The 25,335-nt window shown below is 40.5% G+C and overlaps 2 protein-coding genes across 4 annotated transcripts; one reads left to right on the forward strand and one right to left on the reverse strand.

Moving 5' to 3' along the window:
• Positions 1 to 7,727: 7,727 nt before the first annotated feature.
• LOC108923810 (brain-specific angiogenesis inhibitor 1-associated protein 2) lies at positions 7,728 to 23,151 on the forward strand. 3 transcript variants are annotated; one of them, XM_018734809.2, is made up of 15 exons: positions 7,728 to 8,243; positions 9,498 to 9,620; positions 10,949 to 11,024; positions 11,195 to 11,281; positions 12,179 to 12,240; positions 12,374 to 12,445; positions 12,936 to 13,073; positions 14,535 to 14,687; positions 17,541 to 17,720; positions 17,945 to 18,482; positions 18,579 to 18,786; positions 18,909 to 18,974; positions 19,176 to 19,284; positions 19,418 to 19,458; positions 19,576 to 23,151. In XM_018734809.2, the coding sequence occupies exons 2-15, from the start codon at positions 9,573 to 9,575 to the stop codon at positions 19,646 to 19,648; spliced, it is 1,851 nt and encodes a 616-aa protein (XP_018590325.1). In that variant the 5' UTR covers positions 7,728 to 8,243; positions 9,498 to 9,572; the 3' UTR covers positions 19,649 to 23,151. The 3 variants fall into 3 exon arrangements, with proteins under 3 accessions (XP_018590325.1, XP_018590308.1, XP_018590317.1); XM_018734792.2 differs by having other exon boundaries at positions 7,729 to 8,243; positions 19,110 to 19,284; XM_018734801.2 differs by lacking the exon at positions 7,728 to 8,243 and adding an exon at positions 8,298 to 8,337 and having other exon boundaries at positions 19,110 to 19,284.
• An 80-nt stretch (positions 23,152 to 23,231) lies between these two features.
• Positions 23,232 to 25,193, reverse strand: ndufa3 (NADH:ubiquinone oxidoreductase subunit A3). Its single transcript, XM_018734823.1, has 4 exons — positions 25,152 to 25,193; positions 23,949 to 24,023; positions 23,653 to 23,730; positions 23,232 to 23,412 (listed from the first exon to the last, which is right to left on the reverse strand). The coding sequence occupies exons 1-4, from the start codon at positions 25,159 to 25,161 to the stop codon at positions 23,321 to 23,323; spliced, it is 255 nt and encodes an 84-aa protein (XP_018590339.1). The 5' UTR covers positions 25,162 to 25,193; the 3' UTR covers positions 23,232 to 23,320.
• Positions 25,194 to 25,335: the final 142 nt, after the last annotated feature.

Below are 25,335 nucleotides of genomic sequence, written 5' to 3' on the forward strand. Positions count from 1 at the left end.
ACGTCCCTTATTCCTTGGAAGCTGGACACGTTGATTGGATTTTGGGATTAATTAGTTAGAGTACTGGTCTGGTAAAGAAAGAAATTTGAAGGATGGCTGATGAACAGACCTGGACAGCTCTAATCCATTAAAAGTGTGTATTGCAAAAAGCATCAGACATCACTTCAGCACTGCATTTGACAAGTTGCAGTGAGCTCTTAGCCTTTTGGCTTAAATTCCAAGTGACCGAGGCGGTTCTTTTGTCATTATTATTTTTGGCTTTTCCACCTCTCCAAGTAAATGCTGCTCAGTGGGTCTCCTTCAGTTTTCTCTGTAAGGCTTCTGGCTCTGTGTGTGTCCCCTGCTCCCTCGTGTCCAGGCGTTACTGTCTCAGATGATTCTAATCACGGCTAAATGTTCTAAAAACAAGCGGACAGAAATTAGCATGTATTCTAGCCTCGCACATGAGAAGATCTTTAGGCTAATTATTCTCCATCTGTTGCCTCACCACCCTTTTCAGTTAGTTTTTTTCCTATTTCTTAAGAGGTCACTCTTAGGAAAGACCAGATCTGTGATTACGTGTACATTTTCCTCTAGTAATTCCCTCACGGTACCCTTTATGGGGGTCAGCAAAAATAGAGTACAGTTTTGCTCTCAGTTACTTCAGTGGAAACCTCACACTTTCGGTGAGTCTTATTCTGAAAATCTGTTCAGTTTAAGTTACGTTCAGAAGGGATAAAATTTCTACGGTGACTTTTTTTTTTTAAGAGTCTCATGCGCAGTTTCGCCCACCGTGTTCCCTCATGCAACCTCTGCAGGACTTTGCACGTGTACGACTTCCATATTTACATTGCACACTTTATATACACATATAACCTCGTTTCTTGGATTTTTGCACTAATAGTAACTTTAGTAATTTTAGTAATTCTTGTAATTTGTGACTTTGCACTAATAGCAATTTTTGTAAATTTCTGATTTACGCTCTCTGTTCTCCTTGTGTTTTTCTTGTGTTTTTCTTTCCTTATGTCCTTATAATTTATGTCATAGGCTGCTGAGAGGATTCACAGAGTAAGAATCTCATTGTACGGTGTAACAAACTGTTTACTCTACACATGACAATAAACTCTTGAATCTTGAATGAAGCCATTCATCTATCAGGCAGTTTCTTTCCATTTGTATTGTTTGTCAGTTCACTTACATGTTAGCAGCAAGTTCAAATATCACTTTGGTAATAAATATCATTACATGAAAGCCCGCTTAAAAAAAAAAATAGCCAAGTACACACACATATATATGGAGCTGTACAGCTTTTTGGGGACAATACAATAAGTGCAATTTTATTTTGCTTCTTTATTTGCTTGGTTAAGGTGATCAGCAGGATTTAAAGGATGCCAACTGACCTGCAGACTCCAAAACTCCGTTGCTGGTAAATTATTTACAACATCAATCCTCTTCGTACCTACATTTGTTCACATTTGTTCCTTAATGGATAAGACATTTTAGAGTTATGAGCTTGTTACTGATGGAGACAGCATAACTATCATACAATGAAACAAGGGCTGCATGGGGTTTGCTGCCTATCTGCTTTTCATACATTTTCATACATTGCTAAATGTTACTGCCATGCTTTTAGCTCTTTGTCTGGATACAGTAATTGAACTTTCAAAGTTTCAATGAGAGAGCTCATGTCTAGTGGCATGTGCTGATGACCACCTTAGATTTTCTCCAGAAGCCATGTCAGTTTTCCCTATGAGTTAAACTAGACTTGAGGGAACTGACCCTACCATACCCTACCACACGCAAAGGACTGCAAAACCTCTAGTAATTTTTAACTAGACATGTCACATGTTTAGGTTAAAACATGTGAAAGGCTTATTGGACCAGATGGTGGATTGTCAGAAGTGCCTATCCAGATTCTTTGCATCTTTTAGTGTTACTTTATCTTCAAGTGAGCTGTCACTTAACATAACTGTAGAAACCTTTTCAGCTAATGGGATGAATCTTTTTTTTTTTTTTTACTGGCAAAACCATAGTATTGTAAAACAACCCTACAGATAGCATGTCAGCTCATGTTTTCATGGATTTTTGATTTTGGTCAGGTGGAATATGCCACAACTTAATCACTGCTATAAATTCAGTCACTACTATAGTCAGTTAAAACCTTAACCACAATTAATAATATTTACTCATATTTCATTGTTTTTGGATTTTGTGCAAAATAGAAATCTTTTTAAACTTGTATGAATTATGTACAAATTATTAACTATAAATGTGACAGTGGGTTGGACTTGTTCTCTACATTATGGCCAGAGCCAGCCAGTATCTCTAGAACATTTTAGGCTATCTGCTTTACATTTAAAAGAAATTTAAATAAATTGTGTGAAAATTCTTTGATAGTAACCGGCATTACATGAATTTTACTAGGTCATTCTTTCTACTATGTAATAAAATCTTACTTACTTTAATCATAATTAAAAAAAAGACCTATAAGATGAATTTATCACACATCTGTCTTGCATTTATATATGGCCACATTTTAGCAGTTATACTTTTTAAAACTACACAATTGACAAGCCAAGATGTCATTATGCTTTAGATGAAATCCTACCAGAATGTTGAGATCTGGTACAATTTTCTTTGTTACCTTAGGACATATTACACTATTGTTGAAAACTATTTTAATCTAAGTTAAAAACTTTGCTGATATACAATAATTTAAAAGAGCAAAACTTTGCCTCACAACGGAGAAGGGGAACAGCACAGTATGATACAGCAGCACTGTGTAACATGTGAAATGACTAAACAGTACAGACAGCTAAAATATTCAGTTAACTGTAATAATTTCAAATGCAAACTAATCTCTGCCTGCTTGCTGCCGAGACCCTGTGTTGTTGTTGTTGAAAACAATAAAAAATAAATAATATCTACAATGAAAGAAAATAATCCAATGGTGTAATTATCTTTGAAAGAAAAAAAAAACAAAGTTCTCAGCTGCTTTTCAAACAATAACTTACCTATACATGAGCAAGCTTCAGTCAACGAGCATGTTAGTCCATTACAAGTACCGATTAGATTGTGGCAGATTTGCGCGGAGGGATAAATTTAAGACATCTCTCTTTCTCCATCTATCCCTCCCCTAACCTGTATCCTCTCTCTCTCCCCCTCTTGCGTTCTTTATCGCTCACATGCGTTTCCACACTGACAAACTTGCTATACAAGGTGCTGCTGTCTTGTTTTGCTGCCTCTGTAGTTATTTGTTTCATTCAGAATTTAAAGTGGCCATTTGAAGAAACTCATTTAAATCCATAAAAACACCAGGAACAGTCATAATAATTGGTGACATAATAAAAGGTGACATCGCCTGTGCATTTAAAAAATAAATAATTGCAATCTTAGCAGACTGATGGTATTTTCATTTTCACAATTGTAAAAAACTTTAAAAAAAAACAGGAATAACTTGTAAGAATTATTTTTCAGCTGTCTGAGTCAGACATCTAGGTGTTTGGACATTTGGGCATTTTAAAATTTCTTTCTCATTTTTCTGGATGCTTTTTTAAGGTCTGAAATGTGTATCTCCTGTTATGGCCATCGACCGGTGAAATAAGTGAGCATGTTATCTGGAACAAAGACTGGACACTGGTAGACAAGCCGTGTTGTCTCCCTTAAGCCTGGTACAATAATTAGCCTAATTAATTGCCAGTCAGAGATATGCAGGCAACACAGAGGGCCGACAGAGTGACAGATGGTCCTCCTTATCGAGGTCAGAATCAACCAGCTATTAGACAGAACATTTTTTGTAAATGTGATTTACTCTCATGTGATACGGAGTAAGATGTCTAAAGCATAGCTTATATTCAAATGAAAAGTAGTTAATGAAAATGGATGGATTTAGATTTATTGTAAAGTTACTCAGTAGGTAATTATGCTCCAGATACATTCAGTCTTTTACATTACATTTATTCATTTAGTTGATCCTTTTCTCCAAAGCAACTTACAATATTAAGGTTAAAATTACTTAACATTTATGCAGCTGGGTAATTTTAGGGTAAGTACCTTGCTCAAGGGTACTGCTGCTAGGGATTGAACTTGTAGCATTTGGATGCAAAGGCAGTGGCTCTAACCACTACACTACCAGCTCTCCCCCATTTTATTGCCATGATTTTTCATTTACTAATTTGTAATTATGTGAGGACCTCTGTTGAAAATACTCAACAGTATCATGGCGATGAATGAGGATGAACCACCTGCAAAGGGAAAATTGGTTGCGACAAGGCAATGTTTAAGTCTTCCAGAATATCTGTACTGTCCACTGAAGAAGTGCCATCCACAGAGCTGTCACACAGTTGCAAAATGTCACCATAGAGAGAGACACAATGATCCTTCCGCATGATGCAGTCTGACCTACAAACACTGGCCTGTAGGAGGGAAATATCCCTGCCCCACATGTGTTGCATGGTAAATCGACCCAAATACCAGTGACATTCCGGGAAGCACGGCTGCTGTGAGCACAACTTCCAGAGTCACAGACACAGCAGAGTCATGGGCCCACCAGGGATTCACACACAACGGCAGATGTAACGAGAATTGACAGCTGTGACTCTGACAGCTGAAAGAATTTTGTGAGACACTCACATGAGACTGATCGTAGAACGAAGAGAGAGTTGAGTCGTCTTTCTTTTTGTTAGGACAGGGCTTGACACGTATTCTCCTAGGAGGCAATCCTTTTATCCCTTCCTACGTCAGCCAGCCCTTTAATGCTCCCGCGGAGGAAGTTCAGAACGACAAACAGCTTTGTGGAGCTCAGTAGCGAAGGTGCAGCCCCAAAGGGTAACAGACCTCAGGAGCATCGTGCGTGAACACGGGGACAGTTAATGGCTCCTTCTGAGACATAGAGAACATTTGATTTTGGGTGTTTCCATCCTTCTGATTTACATGGGAAAAAGTGTGGCTATTCTGACTTAATTTTTTTCAAACAGTAAAGCACAAGATAACATGGGACATCACAATGCAATAGTGGAATTTACACTACAGGGGGATGTAATATATGCAATAGATATTTCGTGATCTCTTGGAAAAGAAATTGCTGTCTTTGAGCAGTAAGTTTAACTTTGGAACCAAGTTACTGTACTGTAGTATGAAGAGAAGTTGATTAAGGTCACCTTTAGCAAAATGTAGCATATCACAGCAGTGTTGTATGCTCAGTATCTTTAATAACGCTAACTAAATTTAAAGACTTCAAGCTAATGGCACAATTCAGCAGTGCCCAATGACTGAAATGTACTTTCTGCACTAAAGGATATGGGAATCTTGTAGGCAAATATTAGTTACTTTTTCTTATACAGAATCCACCTAAATGTTATTAAAGAATTATGACAATAATGATTGTGCTTTTTATAACATTCACTTCAAATTCTGTCTTCAAGAATTTGTAACATTGACCCCTATGTAAGGACTCTGTCCCTAGTTATCTAGACTTTTTGTACATAAATGCATCAGATCTAGAATAAAACATCCCAGTCATACAAACTGAGTGAGCTACTAGTTTAGATAGATAACTAGTTCCAGCAGATGAGCACAAACATTTATCTATACAGCCTGAGGTTGCTGGATACAGACACCATCTCATTTTGTGTTTACATGGAAAGCTTTAAGTGTAAATTTAGAAGTGCTAAAGCACAAGGATACAAAATGTCATGGTGATGACTATCATCTGTCATGCAAAATGTTATATAACCATAACATTTTAGCAATAGCACTTAATGTAGTTGCACAGGCCTGTGTGAACACTTGAGGGACAGGACCCCTGCCAACACCCAAGGATGCATTTGCTTAAATTTAAAGAATTGTTACTGATCATAATCCATTATTATAAGGTACTGAAGGTAAAAGTAATGTCTTTTTTCTTGGTAGTTAGATTTGAGCTGTTGAGAACTCAGCTTCACAAGACAGTTCATTTAATACCTTTCCTTTGGCTTATAATGTATTTCTTTGTGTTTATGAGGATTGAGTCTGGATTTTGTGCACCTCCCATCAAACGAGCACGTGAGGCATTTACATGTACACTGTTCTCAATTAAATACAGTGATTATAGAAATATTTTAAACTCTACACTTAAAAGTAAAACACATAACACCAATCACTGACACATACCAATAACAGGGGTCACGGTGTCTCGTAAGCGTTTTAAACATGGGATACTTATCTAAGCATGGAGAGCCAACCACAGACCTGCAGAGTACAGCTAAAAGAGATGCTTCTGCCTCTCCTTGGCTTCTACGTAACTCCATTGCATGAAGCCCTTCTCTATCCTGAATGCAAGGTCGGTCATTCTCCAGAAGGCCATTTTAATTTGGTTTTGGATGTGTTTGGTGGTGGATGGATGATGATTTGGGCTTATTGTGCTGCCACAGGATGTGGCACTTTGCAGTCATCGAGTTGACTATGAACTCTTTATACCAAAGTATTCTGGAGACAAATGTGAGACCATCTGTCGGACAGCTAAGGCTTGGACAAAGTTGGGTCATGCAACGGGACAATGATCCTGAGCACAAATCTACAGTTGAATGGTTGAAAATGTTAGTTTATTTTTGTTAAATAATGATAAAATGGAATCTCTTGGTTGTCCCCTGAGGTCACACACACACACACACACACACTTTCAGAACCACTTGTCCCATATGGGGTCGCGGGGGAACCGGAGCCTACCCGGCAACATAGGGCGTAAGGCCGGAGGGGGAGGGGACACACCCAGGACGGGACGCCAGTCCGTCGCAAGGCACCCCAAGCGGGACTCGAACCCCAGACCCACCGGAGAGCAGGACTGTGGTCCAACCCACTGCGCCACCATGCCCCCACCCCCTGAGGTCAGATTTACGTAATTTTAGGACCTGGTAAGGAGCAAATAATTTTTTATGTCCTAATATACAAAACCACAGAAGTGAAAGAGGATGCATTTTCTTTTTTCGAACGACTAATTTAGAGACACCAATGCTCCAGAAACGCCTGCCTTTGGGAATAAACCCGTACAAACTTGAGATGAACACGCAAACTCCCTACAAGCTGAGCAGGGACTGAACCCAAGTCCAATCGCACAGCCATAGTCCCATGAGGCACTATGTCATTTTACTCAATGAATGTGTGTGATGAATTCATTTGCATCATTCTCATACATTTCTTTTGTCTTTAGTTTCATAATTCGTTCATTTGGTCCAGACTGGAAGTGTCCAATGCTATTCTAGGGGTAGCATTGTGGTGCTGTACTCTACATAGATGTGTGTTAATATTCATACAAAAATTGTGTTCAACTGTAGAGGGCAGTGTGAGTGACAGCTGTGGTCCCTGCAATTTGTAAACCTGGTTTTGGGGTCTAATTCCTCTTGGAGGAATATGCTTCCTCGGGCTGAAAGTGCAATACTCTATGTCTTTTTTGTGGATAAACTCTCTTGCTTCGTCTTAATTTCTGCATTAGAAGTCACACTTGTGTCTTGATTCTCGCCATCACCCCCCGTCACAAGCCTTACATATATTTAAGTCCTTTTGTTTTGTCGTCAGTTTCCTCCGTCAGTCTTTGAAAGAGTTTTTAATAAATGTGGTGCGTAAGAAACGAGAAAGGGGCAAAATGCTGGGAATGTTACATGTTCAAGAAGCGCTGACGAGGAGCCTGTGTGAGGGAACTCGGAGTCGAAGCCCGCGTTTTCGGGATCAGTCTGTGGGGCACGAGGAGCGGCTCCGAGGTCGGCGCAGCCTCCGCCTGGGAAAGTTCGCCTCATTATTCTGTGTTTAGTGCCATTGAGGCCCGAAGCCGTCCGCTCATTGTTATTCTGGCCAAGCGAGGGAAGGAGCGATAGCGATGGAGAGAGAGAGAGAGAGAGAAGGCATTGTCAGCGCCGGGCGGAGAGAAAGGCTGAGGGTGACACAGAATGGACGAGCGGGCTTCCAGCGCCTGCACTGCACCAGCACACCAGAGTGCGCGGAAATAGCGAAGAAAAGTTCTCCGGGATTACTGAAAGAGCCAGAGAAAGTTAGAGAAAGGACTGGAAATGTGGTCACTGGGAGGAGAGGCGTGGAGTGCTACAAAAAACGGCCCTTAGCTTAGCCGTCTGAGAGAAGAAAGAGGAGGAGTGGTTCGCAGGGGGGAAGGCAGAGATTTAGTGCAGCGGCCGTTTAAGGCTCCCCTCCCCATGGAGCGCGCGGGCCGATGAGCGCACGGGGACAAAGCGGACCAGCGGCGCGCGCGCCTCTCTTCAGGGATGAACCGCGAAAAGGTGCGAATGACGTTCTTTCGAACGGGAGCCGTTTGTATGTTTCTGCGTTTCTGTGTGAGGGAGAATTGAGCCGAACCGCTGCTTGAATCAACAGGTGTTTTGAATTTCTTGATGATAATAAACTTAACCTACAGCAGTCCGGGACTAGGGGGTAGTGTCCTTATGGAAAGTTTACTGAAACTTTGTTCCTTTTGAACTTTTGAAAGTTTTTCCACATGCTTTTGCCGTGCAACTGTTTTTGAAATATTTTTGAACGGAAACTGAAATACAAAAAAAGTTGTATAATTTTTGTTCTATGATTGCGAATAGTCAATAGACTAGTCGAAGGGTCATGATTTTTCTTTTGAATGATTTTAGTTGCATAATTTTTCGTCAGTTTTCAGTACAGTTCAGTATATGATCATGTATTCAGTATTGTGTTTTGAGGGTTTCTAAGAGTACCAGTAAAGTTGGGTCATCTTCTGGAATTCAGATTTAAAGTGCGGGGATTTATTTGTCAAGGAAACTTTTATTTGTCCAGGAAGAGTCCGGGAGCCTGAGCTCAGCCATAATGTTGCCTGGCAGATCCAACTCTAGACTCTAGGGCTGGAAAAATACAAACTGGATATATTTCCTGTACAGTTTCAACTGCCAGTAAATTCTCTTGGTCCTTCTTTTTTTCTAATGTCTTTGAAACTGTTCATAGTTCTTCAACATTGCATATCTGTACAGGAATCCAAGCAGGTTAATTCTCAGAAGATCTACATGTTCCCCCCCAAGCCTTTTTGGTACTTCTTGGCTTCCAGAAGAAATTAACAATGAGGGTTTATTTTAACAACTTCACTCAGTCTGCGCCACCATTTTCAATGTGATTTTCTTATCTGGGATCTATGAATAGTTTCTCACTGGCCTTTACATTCCAGGAACAACTCATGCAGACAAATGGGAGTTGAGCAAGATTACAAGAGTAATGGCCCATCAATAACTCAAACCCTTGGCTCTCTTGTCTTGAGTGTAGCACCCTAACAACGACTCCACATGGCCGTTTCACCCCGATGGCCTCGTAAAAACTGACTCAGACTACAGAGACCTACTCAGCTCTGCATCTTGGCCAGAGAATATGCTGTTGAACAGTCTCGGATTGAGCTGTGTGGAGCACTAATGTATTGCAGGGAGGCGGTAGATGGATATAGATTCCAGGGACCTTCAAGCCTCTGTGTGGTCCTCAATATCCAGGAAAAACTTTAATGCTGTGTTTTTCCTTTGTATTTTTAGGGTGCCACTGTCTATAATAATAGAGTCTAACAAGATTATTAGGTGTCATATTGCATTCCAAGAAAATCAACAAAAATGTCTCGCTCCGATGAGATCAACAAGATGACTGAAAATGTCTACAAGGTATTGTAACTTTTGATGAGTCTTAATAGATTTTAATCGCCTTAATGTCCATCAGAATGTTCAGTGTTCCTCTTAATGTCTTATTATCAATATCATTTCTGCTTTTTATAAATGAATGTCTAGTGCAGATTGTTTTTTGCAGGTTGTCACTCAAAAATATGTACATCCATACAGCTATTTGACGTAAAAGTTCATCAAACCTCATCACAGACAGTGGAATTTACCTTTATAAGGCTCAGTCAATTCATTCTTAGTTTTTTAGATTTATAGTATTTACATTAGAGATTGTAAGGTAAATTGCTTAAGTCCATAGGAGATGTTTTGGATTGCAATCATCTTACTAAATCTGACAATATTACAGTTTTACCTAGAAACCAGGTTTTGGGAACTTCATGATTAAGAGGTTATTAAAAATATGGGTAGTAATGTACATCATAATTGTGTGAGGCATTATAATTTACAGTAACAGTCAAGGAAGATAACCAAAAACATTAATGAAAAAACCAGTGTGGACAAGGACATCTAAATAGCAAAGGCTTACATTATGCCTGCAGAACACATGCATACATTCTTGTATTAGTCAGCATTAAACCAGCATGTCTGCAAAAGGACACCCCTCATACTGGATGTAATCACTGGTGTCAGTCTGGAAACTGCTTAACTGTCAAAGAATTCAGTGAATCCTGGCATATCACAGGCAACCATTCTGGAGCTGATGTCACCTTTAAAAAAAGTCATCTTTGCAGTAGAATACGGGACAGAACTACATACTCCATTCCAGGTGTCTGCCAAACTTCAAGGAAAATAAAAGTGAAAAAAGCTTACAGACTGTGTACAGTTCAATGTCTGCTGTGAGCATTCTGAGCCTTTTAATACTTCAGCTGGGACTCTGTGTTCAAAATGTACATAAAACATGGAAAAAGCAAGTGACAAGTTTTATGGGCAGCCTCTGTTCAGCCAGTTGTTCTTGTCCATAATTTTAGATTTAGTGTATATACTCTTAGCAACATCCCGTTGTCGTCTGCATTCCATTGTGCAACATTGTTTTGGGGGGATGGGTGACTTCCAGCATGATGATGAGTCTGCAACGCTCATGCCTTTAGGGGTAATGGTGAATCCCAGAGCACTGGTGGAACTAGTCTACAGCACTTGTCTTCTGGGAAGCTGGCATACGATGAACAAATTCCTTGAGAAAACATGTCATAGTTTTGCAATATGTAATTTTTATAAGCCCTGGTTCTTGTTCTTCTTTATGCATCAACTTTGTGATTTCCGGACCTTGCTGTCACTTTAAAGTCATGTCAATAAATTGTTTCCATTTTTTACAGAGTATCCTTGACCAGTTTAACCCCAGTCTGAAGAACTTTGTCACAATGGGGAAGCAATATGAGAAGGCCCTCACAGGTGAGTCATCCTGTGTTTTAAACATTTCATCTTGGGATTTTCACCTTTACTTTGGTTCTTTGGCTGTCCTGTGCCCAGTCTATGCAGACATCTAAACGAATAAATGTAAATATAAACTGCTATCATGGCTGCTTCTCTAACCTGTTTGTTCCTCCCTCTGTCTCTCTCAGGCGTGACAGTAGCGGCCAAGGGGTACTTTGATGCCCTCGTCAAACTGGGAGAGCTGGCCAGTGACAGCCAGGGGTCTAAAGAACTGGGTGAGAAAGGATAGCATGGATAGCATGAGTGAGTGGGAGAGCAACAGAGTGTGTGAGCTGGAGAGAGAGACTGAGGGTGAGCGAGAGAGAGGGGGCCCATTGTTGTGAGATTAACAACACCACATGATCGTATTGTGTCAGTAAAGCAGTGGGGGAGGGAGAGAAAGTGAGAGAGAGATACCAAATGCCAAATACTGTGCAGTTCAATGAGAGAATCCCAGTTTATGCCCTGGCACGCTCAAAGCAATCAGTCAGGCGCAGTGGGGTACCACAGGGGCCAGTAGAGTCTTATATGGACACCACCTATTCACGTGTTTCCTTTCTGGTTAATTTGTTGCAATGAATATGAAAATGTACGATATTGGATGCATTCTGACATGGATTAGGTCCACTGATCCCCTTGGGGGGTCGGGCCCGGACCTATAAATGTATAGTAGTTCTGAGCAATCATGTTCATCTTGCAGTGAATAATTTTTATTCTTTCTATGGTAGTGGAATCCTCCAGGATAACACTGGTTCTTTCCATAGAGCTTGAGTAGAATATTCAGTGATCAGAGCATGACCACAATGTTAAGCATATACCATGGCTTTTGGTAGATCTCCAGACACTAGATCTCAATAGGCTTCTAAATGATTGACTTTTTAATGGAATAATGGTATAGTATCCTCCAATGCAATTTTGGGAACTTAGACAATCAGTGCCAAGGCCACTGAAGCGCTTCTCATTACTCATGGTGGCCCAGTGCCTTATTAAGATGCTTCATATCAGAGTTATTTATTTTCTCAGTTAACTATACAAACAAACACAATTGCCTTATGAAAGACAGCAGGAAGCAGCATTTGGATATGATTCATTTCATGGTTCTATTTTAAACAATGGTAACTTTGTTATTCCAGGTGATACTTTATTTCAAATGGCAGAGGTCCACAGGCAGATTCAAGTCCAGCTGGAAGATGTGGTAAGAGTCTGTCAGTTACAACTACTATTATGTTACTCTTTTTGTTTTTTATTCTGTTTTGATATTTCTGTTATGCACTGATAATGACATCCACAGTAATTTGAAATTAATTGTTCAATATCTCCATCTACAGTTGAAATTGTTCCATTCAGAGCTGTTGTCCCAGTTGGAGCAGAAACTGGAGTTGGACATTAAGTACTTGACAGTAAGTTAGAGTATATATCTAAGTGTTCTGCTGTTGTAAGAATAGGTAAGCACTGTTCATAAATCAACCCCTCGCTTACTATCATTAACTGCTTCTCTAAGTCATGATCACGGTGGTCCGGCGTTTATCCCGCAAGCTCAGGCCGTAAAGCTAGTCAAGGGTATGTGCTCGATGGGACACCAATGCATCATAGGATAGCCACACACAGGCAAATCTATCCACCTGAAACACATGCCTTTGAACTCTGGGAGAAAACTGGTGTACCTGAAAGATCCATGCAAACATGGGGAGGACACGCAAACTCCACACATACTGAGCAGAGACTGAGCCTATGCCCAATTGCGCAGCCCAGGCACAGTGTGGCAGAAGCCCTACTTACTGTGCCAAAATACCATCCCCTTTCATTAATAAATTTTATTTTTGTATCGAGCTATGCAGTCCGCTAAAATTTTCTCCCTTCCTGCACCCCCTACCCAATCTCTCCTCATAGGCCACTTTGAAGAAGTACCAGAATGAGCGCAAGTTGAAAACAGACTCCATCGAACGCTGCCAGTCACAGCTGAAGAAACTGCGCAGGAAGAGCCAGGGCAGCCGCCACCCCAGCAAGTACGGAGACAGAGAGATGCAGGTTGGGGCCCACACCCCCACATGTGCACACACAATCCTTAAAACAGCCATAAGAGCAGTCAGCACCTGCCCTCTAAGCGGTTTAAGATGGGCAACCTCAAGCTGTTACAAATGCTGTGCTATCCACTGTGATTCATTCTGGTGGTGGTCACTTTGGTTGTTTTCTCTAACCTCATCTTCCCAGACTTACGTCATGTGAAGTATCAGTGCAGTTTGGTTATCAAACTCTTGATAAAACTGCCCTTTTTTCTGTCTCACCTTCTCTTCTCACATTGCTAGTACAGCTGAGACCTTGCTGTTTGATTTGACTGATTTTCTTAATGCATATAAGAGAACCCAGTTCTGAGAATTTCTCAACATTTTCAAGAAATCCATAAAAATCCTTTCACAAAATACATACCTGAAGTCATTAATATAGTAGACCAGTGGATTCCAGATCTCTCACTGGGGATTGTTTCATTTAATACATTAATTTCATCCTGCCCTCATCACAGCCCACTTCAGCTCAACCCATTGTACTTAAAGAAAGCATGATGAGTGTTTACTTGATCACATGGGTTCATCACTTGTATTGAAACTCAGATAGAAACACAGCTGAATGAATAAATCATGGGGTGCACTCATTTTTCATTCATGGCTTCTGTATGTTGCTTTAATTTGGTTGAATAAATAATGATATTGCATAATCTGTAATTTGTCAAATAACATCAGTTTTATAAACTGTTAGGACTACATGAGGACTTATTTAAAATGTAATGCATATATGTAAAACTGTACATTCACATGTATTCATTTGATACTTTTTCCAGAGTGACATACAGTGTCAAGCTGCCTACAATTTACTGGTTTATACAGCTGGGTAATTTTATTTTGTAAAAATCAACATTACAACTGAAAAACATTTAACATTAGTGCATATGTAATGGCTTGAGGACTACCAAAAAAGTCCTTGAGCTATATTTAAGTGTTTATGCATGTATTCAACTAGGAGAAAAACAGGGCAAAGCGGATGAGATTACCCTAAAATCTGACTCAGCTGATTGAGCAGAGTGGGGGTGGACATGTGGACTGATGGATCGCCTGGGAGAAAGTGAAAGGGGGGTTGGGAAAAAAACATAAAACAAGGGGATAGATGCTGGAAGATCTCAGTAAGAGACAGGACTCTAATTTTTATTTTGTATTTCCCATTTGGTAATATTTATCTTGAAGTCGGGATCAATTCTTTTTTGCTGATCTGTCTACCATCTATTGGCCAGCTTCTTGTTAGGAATTTCTTCTTAATGTCATGATATGTAAAACCTTCTGTCCTGTGTCACAGTCATAATCTAAGGTCATCACACTACTCTGCAGAGCAGTGACCTCCTACATGCTTGAGGCCCACAACCCAAACCTTCTTTCCTTGTTACTCTTAACCTCTGCATCTCTCACTCTCTGTCTCTCTCTTCTACTTGCTTATTCCCAGTTTGTGGAACTGATGAGCCGGCGTCAGGGGGAGCTGGACACGCTAGTGGCAGTGGGCTACCGATCAGCCCTGACAGAGGAGAGGAGACGGTACTGCTTCCTGGTTGACCGGCAGTGTGCTGTCACCAAGCTTCTCATCAACTACCATTGCAAGGTAAGTTCTTCTTTCCTGACATTTGGAAAGCCAAGGAGGCAAGGATGTAGCAAGGTGCTGGGCCACCTGAAGAATGGGAGAAAGTGTGGAATGTTAAAATTATATTTCTGAGGTAGGTACTTTATTCCTATTTGAGGAAAAAAATGCAATTTGTTCATCCACTTTTATCCATCCATTCAGTCCAATGTACAGTCTTTCTGCAAGTCACCCACCGCTGAATGTCAATCATTATACATATTTAAAATTAAACTTTTTATTTTTTCATGTATTACTGTACATTTTTCACATGCTTTTCAACCTGGAAAAAGTCAAATATGACAGTCGTTTTGGTCTCAGATGAAGGGAAGCATTGCCTCATAGAGTCTAAATTTTTTTATCACAGAAGGCAGCTAAAACGCCTATTTTATGGGGTAGATGTGCAACAAACATTATTATAACTTCTGAACAAAACAAGATAAACCCAGAGTTAAGGTAAAAAAATAAAAGCTTTTAAATTTGTCTTACATAGTAGAAGTCTTATTTTTATATAAAAAAATTATAAGTACTGGAAAATGGGTGGCACAGCGAATAGCCCTGCTGTCTCACAGCACCTGGGTGGTGCGAGAGGACATGGGTTCAATTCCTGCTCAGTCTGTGTGGAGTTTGTATGTTCTCCCAAAGTATATGAGTGACAGAGAAAGTATGTTCCAGTGATGTATGGATGAGTGACCCATTGTAAGTAGTGTATCTAGCAGTGTAAGTCACCTTGGTGAATAAGGTGTGTGGGCTGATAACACTACAGAGAGTTCATTAGAAGTTGCTTTGGAGAAAAGTGTCTGCTAAATAAATAAATGTAAAATGAAGATGTCATGACCATGCCCACACCATCAGGCCTAACACCCACACCTGCCATCAATCAGAATGCCCAGAGATGAAAGAAGTAGCGCTGTCTCACAAGCTCACAGAATCTCTGCGAGACAACCGTCTCCCTTGCAATACATACCACAACCACTTCCTCCTCGTTCTCTCAGTCCCGCTTCACTATCTCTCCCTGGTTCCCTGATTCCTGTCGGTTCCGGACCTCCTGTTTCGTCTCCTCGACATCTGAGCCTCGTCTCGTCCCACGGATAATGTCTGCACCTCCCATGACCCTTGCCTGCCTCTGACTATGATTCCTGCCTGTCCCTGTGTTTGCATGCCAGAGAATAAACCACCCACGACTGGGTCCTCACCTTCTCCTCGGTCTCCTGCCCTTGTTATTGACAGAAGAAATGTCTACTTTCCACCAAAAACATTATTTTGTACAATATTAGTAAACTTACAGTTTCATTTTTAAAACTATATTACAATCTAAAATGTCTTCTCAAAATTAATAACCAAAAACATCCTAGAAAACATATCATGCTTAACCACAACAAACATTAACTTTTCTGTCATTGGGACAACCTTTCCTGAAACTCTCAAGTCGTTGTATATTGTACGCAACAGCTTGTAACAAATATTCGCATTGCTGTAGATCTGTTGTAATCACATTGGCAAAGTCATTCATCATTTTTACCCCATGCTCTGCAATGTAATTTACTACTTTGAGGGACTTTACATAATTCTCAGCTATCTTAAGTTCCTCAGGAAGTGGCCATGCATCCACAGGTTCTAATAACCAGCCAGAGCTAGCGTTCAAGGCCTCAAACAAGAAATATGATTCTAGTCAAATGAGATCAACAAGAGCGGTATTCTCAGTGACTTCCTCGAACGCTGGTTTTCTTCTTTTGAAGCTTTTTGGCCTCTCGGTGGAACATATCGTAACTGCCACATCATGCTTTAATGAATCAGTCATATTTTCATTGCTGCTGAGGAGAGTAAATCTAATTATCTCTTATTTGTGTGAGATACTGTTTGTGGTTTTCCATTTTGTGAGGCACAGCATTAGCCAGATCAGGGTCAGTCTCCTTGTATTTCAACATATCCTGGATGAGGGTGAAATAATTAATAGAAGCATCTGCTACATATGTGGCTGACATCCATGTAGTAGTGTAGAAGAAGGTAAAAAATGTGTTCATTCTGCTAAGCTTCATTTATGTTTCCTCTTTGTAATGTAGGTGATCTACATGAACATTTTCATGGAATATAAGTTCCTAGCCATGCACCTTGCCTGATGTATGGCACCGGGTCTGCTCTAGTAAATACTTCTAGGGGGTATTCATCCAAGTGAAATTATGGTCAGTTCAGCAATCTTATGATAATCAGCTCTTTGGGTCTTTTCTCATCTGAGGATGTCAGTTAGTCTGTTCACTTTTCTCTTTTAGTTCTTGAAGCCACCTGGTGCTCATATTTACATGTCTCAGGTTTGCCTTTGGTATATCCAGTCAGCCATCTTTTAACCTTTTAAACCATGGATTTTCTGGATTGTTCACTTTTCCAAAGAGTTTCTCCCACGCTGCTCCTAAAGTTCTTTATAATATATGGTGCCTGCATGCAAGATAGAAGACTTTCCTCTGCAGCATGTATTAAAATCATATATTTTATGACAAGCACTCAATGTTTATCTGAAGTAAATTTAATTGACTTTCATTTAACATCTTAACTATTGCTGTATTTTGTTTAGTTCAAAAGTTATAGTAATTGCTGTTTGTCTTCCCCAGAAATAATCGTTTTTAACTGCTCTCTGTGGACACAACTTTAGGATTCATGAGGCAATGCTTTCCAACATCTGAGAGCAAAATGGTTGTCATGTTTGGCTTGTTCAGATTCAAAAGCTTGGGAAAACGTACAGTAATACATGAAAATAAGTAAAATATTAGAATATGTTTAATCAGTCATTCAGTTAACTAGTAAGTTCGTACTGCTCCAATTTGTCCTTTTCCGTAAGTCCAGGTGAGGGAGCTGTTATCTCAGAAGCTATCCGCATGGCAGCAGTCCTGCTCCCAGCCAACGCGCCTTCCAGACAGAGCTCTCAACCTGCTGCGGCACACTGCTCCCCAGAGCTCCGGGGCTGCTGGGATAGCAGAGCTCCTCCGAAATGCAAAGCTGAGTGCTCCACAGTCTGTAGAGCAGGTAAGAGTTGCACTATTATGAAGGAGAAGGGAAGTGTCAATATTTTGCATGTATCTGGTATAAAGTACTTCATTGTCTTGGTGCCTAGGAGTTATGTGGATTGGACATTGATTTGGGAACTGGTCTTTATAAATATTAGGCATTAATTGGGGGGCTGGACATTATGCAGTATATACATAACTGTGAATGAAAGCTGTTTTTGAAATGAAGTCCTTGTTTTCCAGAGACTCTCAGTACAGGAGGTCCCACCCCTGCTGAATGGTGATAACAGCATTCGAGCACAGCGGGTCCTCCCACCCTCGCAGAGTGAAACCTCCACCCACAACTCTGGCCCCCAGACGTTCCTCAGCCTTCCTGCAAAGTCCGATCACACACTACAACAATCACCACTCAACAGCAATAGTAACAGTAACAGCACTCATTCTGCAAGTTCTAGCAACTCCCCAAATGCAACGCTTCATTCTGCAACAAATACATTAAGTCTCTCCCATAACACATCTGCCTCAAGTGCCTTACCTCTCAGTCACTGTTCCCCAGCTTCCCATAGCTCCCTACCCATATCTTATAATGCTCCAAGGAGCCCTCCTCTTCCTCACAGTGCTCCCCTCTCTAGAGCACTCACCCCTGTTCCCCACCAGGAGATCACCATTAGTTCTTCACCATCCCACAATCCCTTATTGCTGAAAACATCTGAACTCTATGCCACCTCAACCTTGCCTCTCCCACGAAGACCAGTCAGTGAGGCACGGATAGGATTTTCCGGTATGCCAGCTGCATATTGTTGACTGTGCTATCAAACAAAATGACAACTTCTGAGAGCCGACCCCTCACATTTCCAATCCCTCTTCTCTCACTCAGGAGGTACTCTGCCTAGAGTCCTTCCTTTGTCTCCCCCTACTCAGGTAGAGGCCCTCTTTCCCCATTCTCCTGGAGGGGGTGATGGAAGTGGAAGTGCAGCTGTGGGGGCTGCCTGTCTTCTACAGTTCCTCCCTGGGGACATTCTTACTCTGCTTATCTCAGAGCCCAGAGACGGGTGGCACTATGGGCAGAATGAGAGGACGGGACGGTATGGCGCTCGGCTGCTCTGAACCCTCTCCGTTTTGTGGCTATTCCTCCAGTGTGCTTTGCTTAATGTGGCTCATATCCAACTGTCCCATTCAACATCAGTTATGTCTCTCTCCCTCTTAGGAAAGGCTGGTTTCCTTTCTCTTACACTCAGCCCTACCTGAACTCCCCAGAGCACCCAGATAATAGGTACGTAGGGTATTATTACAAAAACAGTAGCAGCACCCTGCTTGAGGCCTGAACATCTGTAAACCTGTGTGGTGCACATTTCATCATGGTAGCCTGTGTTTCAGCCTTTTCACACTGTGGCCCCAATGGGGTCAGATCTGCCCTCCTGTCTAAGGTGAACAGCACCAGCACAGGGCAGTTAGACAAGTTGGCATCCCCCAGGGTGCAGCAGCCCAGTCCAGAGCCCAAGAAGGAATGTTCCGATGCTGTCCAGCGAGTCAGCACATTCCGGCCGCGCCCCTACAGCATGGTCAACCCTGAAACACCCCAGGTTAGATGTCCGAAAGGCTTGATACAGTTGAAGGGGCTGGCGTTTACTTTATTTCTTTTGTCTTTACTTGACCATTGGTGTATGCTATACATCACCTGCCTAAACGTGTTCTCTTCTTTCCTTTTGCTTACAGATCTCTATGGAACCCGCTTCTACTCCACCGTCACCAACAAGGTAAGAGCAGTCCTCTTCCTCCCCATCTCCAGCTCTGTAGACTCTGTCTCCCTCACATCTTTTGTTACATGATGCTTCATCTCTGACCTCAGCTGACTCAGCCATCTTGCTCCCCAGAACCAATCCGTTTGCCCACATCCGACTCCGGAAGACAGTGACAAACGACCGATCCGCCCCTCTCATCGAATAGGACAAATAGTGTGCCTGTCTGAACTACTTAATCCAGTGGTGGTTCTTGTTTTTTCACACTTAATTCCACAGGTTGGGTATTTGAATTTGAAATGGTACTAAATGGTGATGGGGAATGGTCTAGGACTAAAACTTTGAGGAAAAAATATATTGGAAATTGTGTTTCTGTTGAAAAGCAGTATTTTGCTCATTTTACTGATGTAAAATTATTTTACAGAAATGAATCTCATCAAAGTACTGATTCTGGAGTCCTGGCCATATGATGTACTTTTGCGTAAACACCTCACAAATTTAATACTGAAAGTACAGCAGTAATAACTCGAAAAGTTTTTTCCATTGTTTCTAGAATATCCAGATAATATAAACATAACAAAGTTTACAAAAAAACTACAAATTAAACCGAAATCAGGTGTTCACTTCAATGACAGTGGCATTATGTTGTCTTTAAAATATGTTGATAAATCCTAAAATTTGTTTCTTGTGGGTCATTTTAGCTATTAGAGAATTTTATTAGTATTTTTATTTTAACTAGTTTGTTGTAGTAGAACCTGTGCATTAACTTACTATGAGAGTCTGTAGGAGAAGTATGAGACTTAGGTGCTACTAAGGGACTGGTCCCCATTCATTAAATGTGACTAGGTGTGTGAGAGGACAGCGAATCACAAGGACAAATTCCAGCGTAAGATGTACTGTCACTACACTGAAATTTGGTGGGTATTCAGAAGTCAGTTTTATGTTACAGGGGCAAACAACTGTTAGCTGTTAGTCAAATAAGTTGTGGGGTTCCTTTTGAATATTTTTGGAAGGAAGTGATGATTTTCCTTTGGGTGTGGACAAAGGCTTCCGTTGTACAAAATGAAAACATAAAATTTAGGGGTGAAAAAGATCTTTATGGAAAAAGATATTTATGGTCCACTTTTTGTGAGTTTGAAATGTCACAGGATGAAGAAATACTTTTTAGCACAATAGTTACCATGTAGAATGAGACACTTGGGTACAGTGTTACTGCAGTGCTCCCATTTGCTGGTATTGATTACCTTCTAGACCTTAAAGTAAAACTTAGGTGAGTATTGCTTATTTGGTCACAATTTCAGTTTAGGTAGAAAAAACGTTTTGTAAATGAGTGGTACAGTAATTAGGAAAACTGTAGGGGTAACAATTTAATTATTGATATTTGATTTCTCTGTGAAAGTGTAAATGTACAATATTTGCCTGTATAAAATGGCAAGTGAATAATATACAATGAGACTGAAAAATAATTCCCTTCTTTATTCATTGACTACTTCAATAATTATTAGTGAGCTTCAAATTCAAGAGACTAATACTGACACTGCTTCTTTAATTTTAAAACAGTTTCCTGAAACAAGTGCTTTAGGAGACATTTTTTAGGGAAATTAACATGTGATAGAAGCAAGAAACTTGAAAGAAGCAATTAACAAAGAATGATTAATTACTTGTATTAATACTGCTATTAATTACTCCATACAAAGGCGCAGAACCTGAAATGTCATGTTTGTATTTTTCCCATGTTTGGACACCAGAGAACTGAGAGGAAAATTTGGAGGATTTGGACAGTGTGGATTTTTATTGCTTTGTTTAGTGTGACAGAAATGCCCCTATTCTAAATAGGTAACAATAGTTGCATATTAGGGCTTGAAAATGGTGAACGGATCTCTGGTTTTGTCTCCTAGTGCCAAAAAATAGTTTTTTATTGTAAATTTCAGACTCCTGAAGTGTTTAAAATAGGTAGCTTGAGATGATTCTCGGCTGTAAGGGAAGTCATGCTTCAGGGAAGAACTAGTCGCAGGACTACAGTGTGTCATTTAGGTGGCACAGTGCTGAAAGATGCAGAGAGTCGTGGGAAGTTTCAATGTGCCTGAGGAAGTGTGAAGGGTGTGTGAGATGAACAGAGTGGCTCTCTCATATCTGTGTGTCCCAATCGTTGTCTTAATCTAACCTGAAGTGTGTATTTGGATTATGTATAGTTATAGTTGGGGACCCGGTGGCGTGGCGGGTGTGGGGTTCGAGCACTGCTTGGGGTCCCTTGCATTGGACTGGCATCCCCTCCTGGGTGTGTCCTTGCGTCCTGTGTTGCCGGGTAAGGCTCTGGCTTTCCGCGACCTCGCTCGGGACAAGCGGTTGTTGACAATGGATGGATAGTTATGTTTTCCTGGCTCCTAGTGAGGTGTACTGATGTATCTTAGTATTAAAGGTAAACCTTTAGATGACTGCAGTTTTGTAATGTTTTGCCATATATTATCAACAGAATGTAATGAGCAATACCTGAAACTGTGCCTCCAATGTATTTTCAGGCTTTCAGTTGATTGTACAGTGTAACATTATCAGTATTATGTAAAACTGCTACATGTTGTGTCTACCTCTGACATCAAAACATGACATAGTGTCAACATAGATTTGTGGAATGCCTATTAAATTTTTGGAAAGTTCAGGACATTTCAAAATATTTTATTCTTCGGTAAATGTAAATGCAATTTATTTTCAGAAGAATGGTAGATTTTGAGACATTTCACAAACACTCGCAACTTTACTCCACAAATACTCTGTTGCAACTGCTTTCTGTGGATGACAGAAAAAAAACTGGCTTTGAAAAGAGGTTTACACATTATTGCTATGTAAACCAACATCAATTTTATTTCTAATACCGTGTGATGTAGCAATAGAAGCATGACTTGAACAGTAAGACATAGTATTTATGAACGTGAACATCCACATAGTATTTTATGGGTTTACTTTTCTCCGGTGGAAACAGTACTCCGAGTAAAGCGGCTTTCTCAGGAGTATTACAGTGTCATAAGGATAGGGGAGAGCAGATACCTCCCCACTTTCTCCCCATTCCTGCTGCTCCATTAATAACAATAGAGGGCTGATCTCAGGTTGGGCAACATGATGCCTTCATTGCCTCTTACTGGAATACCAGCTCAAGTACAACAGTCTTCATGGATCCAATAATAAAAAAAAGCCTACTGCCCTATTGCATCGTGCAGCAAGTACAGCCAATATTAAATATTTTATATGAATATTTTGGCTTTTCTCACCACCCTAAAAAAAAATTCAAAGAAAATGCGATATCCTTATGAGGTTGCACTTGGGTTGGTAGTAAGACATCTGACTGTGCACAGCTAGTGTTTGTTTCAAATGCCTTTTTTAAATGTGGCCTGAAAAATGTGTTAACCACTAAACAACCTCTTGTATCACTGTTGACAAAAAATGTCAGCATTAAGTTATTTTGCAGCTATGTTAGCAAATACTCACCAATTTCTAAAATATTCAAGAAAGTACCTCTATTTGCCATTGTTATTATGCAGCTTAACTGATTCTTAAAAATAAATGTACTGTTATACTTAATACAGCACTGTACATTTTATATGGCTGCCAATTTGTCAAATTCTTAGATGAAATTGTTTAAAAAAATAAACTAATATGTTAAACATTTGAAGGTCCATACAGCTTTAATTTTATATTAAATAACTTTGATGGTTTGGATACAGTTACAGCTGCATGCTTTCCCAAATACTTAATTGTTCAAACAAAAAAGGCATGCAAATAACCTGAAAGAGATGATGTGAAATAAAGAGGTTTATTGAATAGCTTATCCAGCAACTGATCAAACCAAAGCAAAAGGGCTGTGGGTTATGCAGGGACTGCGTTGGGTCTACAGTTTCTTCATCCACTCCAGGCTGGGTCCCTCGGGGTTACATGGATGGCTTGGGACATCAGGCATGTTCCCATTGTCCCTGACAGGAACTGGGCCAAAAAAAGTGGGGACAGTCAACACCTTGCTTCCAGACACATTCAACACATTTTTAGATGTCACTTATTTGAGCAAGTACAAAACATTTTCCCAATGTGTATTAAGGATCCTTATAATTACATAAGTACTTGTTATATATTTTACATGTGTAATACAAATATAAGCAAAAGTTTTGTTAATGCCTTACCTCGCTATATTTTAGCTATTATTTGGACAAAAGGGTTCTGAAATACCTGGGTAGTTGTACGGTACAGCTGCATTCATCATTCCTGAGTACTTTGTATATGGGCTCACTGCAGGTAAGATAACAGCTGTGAAGAAAAACAGTGATATTAGAGCATCTATAATAATGACTAGGTTTACTTTATCTCTCCTTCTCTCTCTCATATACACACACAACTGTGGGAACTGTTCCCTCTGCCCCTCGGTGTAACAAACATCACATGGTCACAAAAATTTGTCAGCGGTGATAGTCTGAAGAGATGCTCTAACGCAGAACGGGAGACGGGACACACGGTGGTGAACTGACCCATCAATCCAATCCCACATGCTGCGGTAACTACTGGCTCCTTATCCCAGGCATTCTTCAAGAAGGCTCCTATCCCTGGGCAGGAGAGAAGCATTGTCATCAATGAGCCATGAAGGTAATGCTAATGCAACAAGGAACCGATAGGCTGATAAGCACACAGTAAAAGAGAAGCCCCATCTTTGTTCATTTTCCCCAACGAAAATGGTCTTACATTTAAGCTTAAGGTACATTATGATTATGGGTTAATGGGTAAATAAAAATCCAGACAAGTCCAGTGATTAGAAGTACAAAGTATCACTCAATACTGATCGGAAGACAAACGCATGACAATTTGACAGTTCTTCATTGTATGTAATTCAAATGTTCCAAAAATAAATACACCGGTCTCATATTGTACCTGTGTCCTTATTTAAATAAATATTAGGTGACACTAGGAAATCCAAACATACAACTGTGTTTACTACTCATTGTCATTAATGAACAGCAGCTTTCCCACTTATACAAGTATACATTCATACCCTGCTAACATTTCAAAATGAAATATGAAAGTATATCTAGCCTGAAGCTCACAGGACCCTTTAATAATGCTGAGAAAGTTACCAGCAACAGTGATCAGAACTCACTCTCCTCTGTCTTAAATCACACACTCAGTCAGTGACAAAAAAACCGGTGACTGGGTGCAGTTTCCATGAGGTCATGTCACCAGATCCGCGTGTTTTAGAACACATTATATCTCTACATTAAACTGATAGGATATACAGAGTTTTCATGATATAGACGCTGTGATTAGCAGCACTTCAGGGCTCGCCCAAGTTTTTGGTGACAAGGAAGGAAGGAAGGAGGAAGAACTGAAAACCCTGCGGCACCTCAGCACTCACATAGCCTATGTCAAGTGCAATTTTCCAGAAGGATTTCAGCGCAAAATAGTATACACCTACCTATGCGACAACAGAGTGTGTGTGTGTGTGTGTGTGTGTGTGTGCTGTACGGTTGCGAAGAGGAACATGATTCGTGTCGGACCCGCGTGTGACACGGACGGGACGGAAGGTCATTTTGAAATACTAAGCGTCCTATGGGTGCTTCCTCGTGCCACGAATCTCAGGTGATACTTTGTGACTAAAAGCTAACAAACAATTTAAACTGAGCCATTTGCAGGGAAAATGCATTAAAATATAAAACGCCAAACATTCAGTAGATACTTACGTCCAGCCATGATTTCCAACACAGTGGACACCGTGGGCTCATGGGAGCTGTAGTTCAATTGTCTGACGTTTGGTTTTACGTCACACATTGCGCGTAACTAAAGTTCCCCGGGGTTAAAACGCCTTAAAAGAAATATACATGTAAACAAAATGAGCCAAATGCCTCAAAAGCACTTAGTTACGAG

Source organism: Scleropages formosus, chromosome 18 (assembly GCF_900964775.1).
Source record: "Scleropages formosus chromosome 18, fSclFor1.1, whole genome shotgun sequence".
Taxonomy (NCBI): domain Eukaryota; kingdom Metazoa; phylum Chordata; class Actinopteri; order Osteoglossiformes; family Osteoglossidae; genus Scleropages; species Scleropages formosus.

Bases quoted from the DNA above. Each gene is read 5' to 3' on its own strand.
- LOC108923810 (XM_018734792.2), top strand. From the start codon at position 9,573: ATGTCTCGCTCCGATGAGATCAACAAGATGACTGAAAATGTCTACAAG. The intron at 9,621-10,948 runs GTATTGTAACTT...CATTTTTTACAG, and splicing joins TGACTGAAAATGTCTACAAG to AGTATCCTTGACCAGTTTAA. The intron at 14,688-17,540 runs GTAAGTTCTTCT...CCGTAAGTCCAG, and splicing joins TCATCAACTACCATTGCAAG to GTGAGGGAGCTGTTATCTCA.
- ndufa3 (XM_018734823.1), bottom strand. The intron at 23,731-23,948 runs GTCAGTTCACCA...TTTTCTTCACAG, and splicing joins ATGTGGGATTGGATTGATGG to CTGTTATCTTACCTGCAGTG. The intron at 23,413-23,652 runs GTATTTCAGAAC...TTTTTGGCCCAG, and splicing joins TGTACCGTACAACTACCCAG to TTCCTGTCAGGGACAATGGG.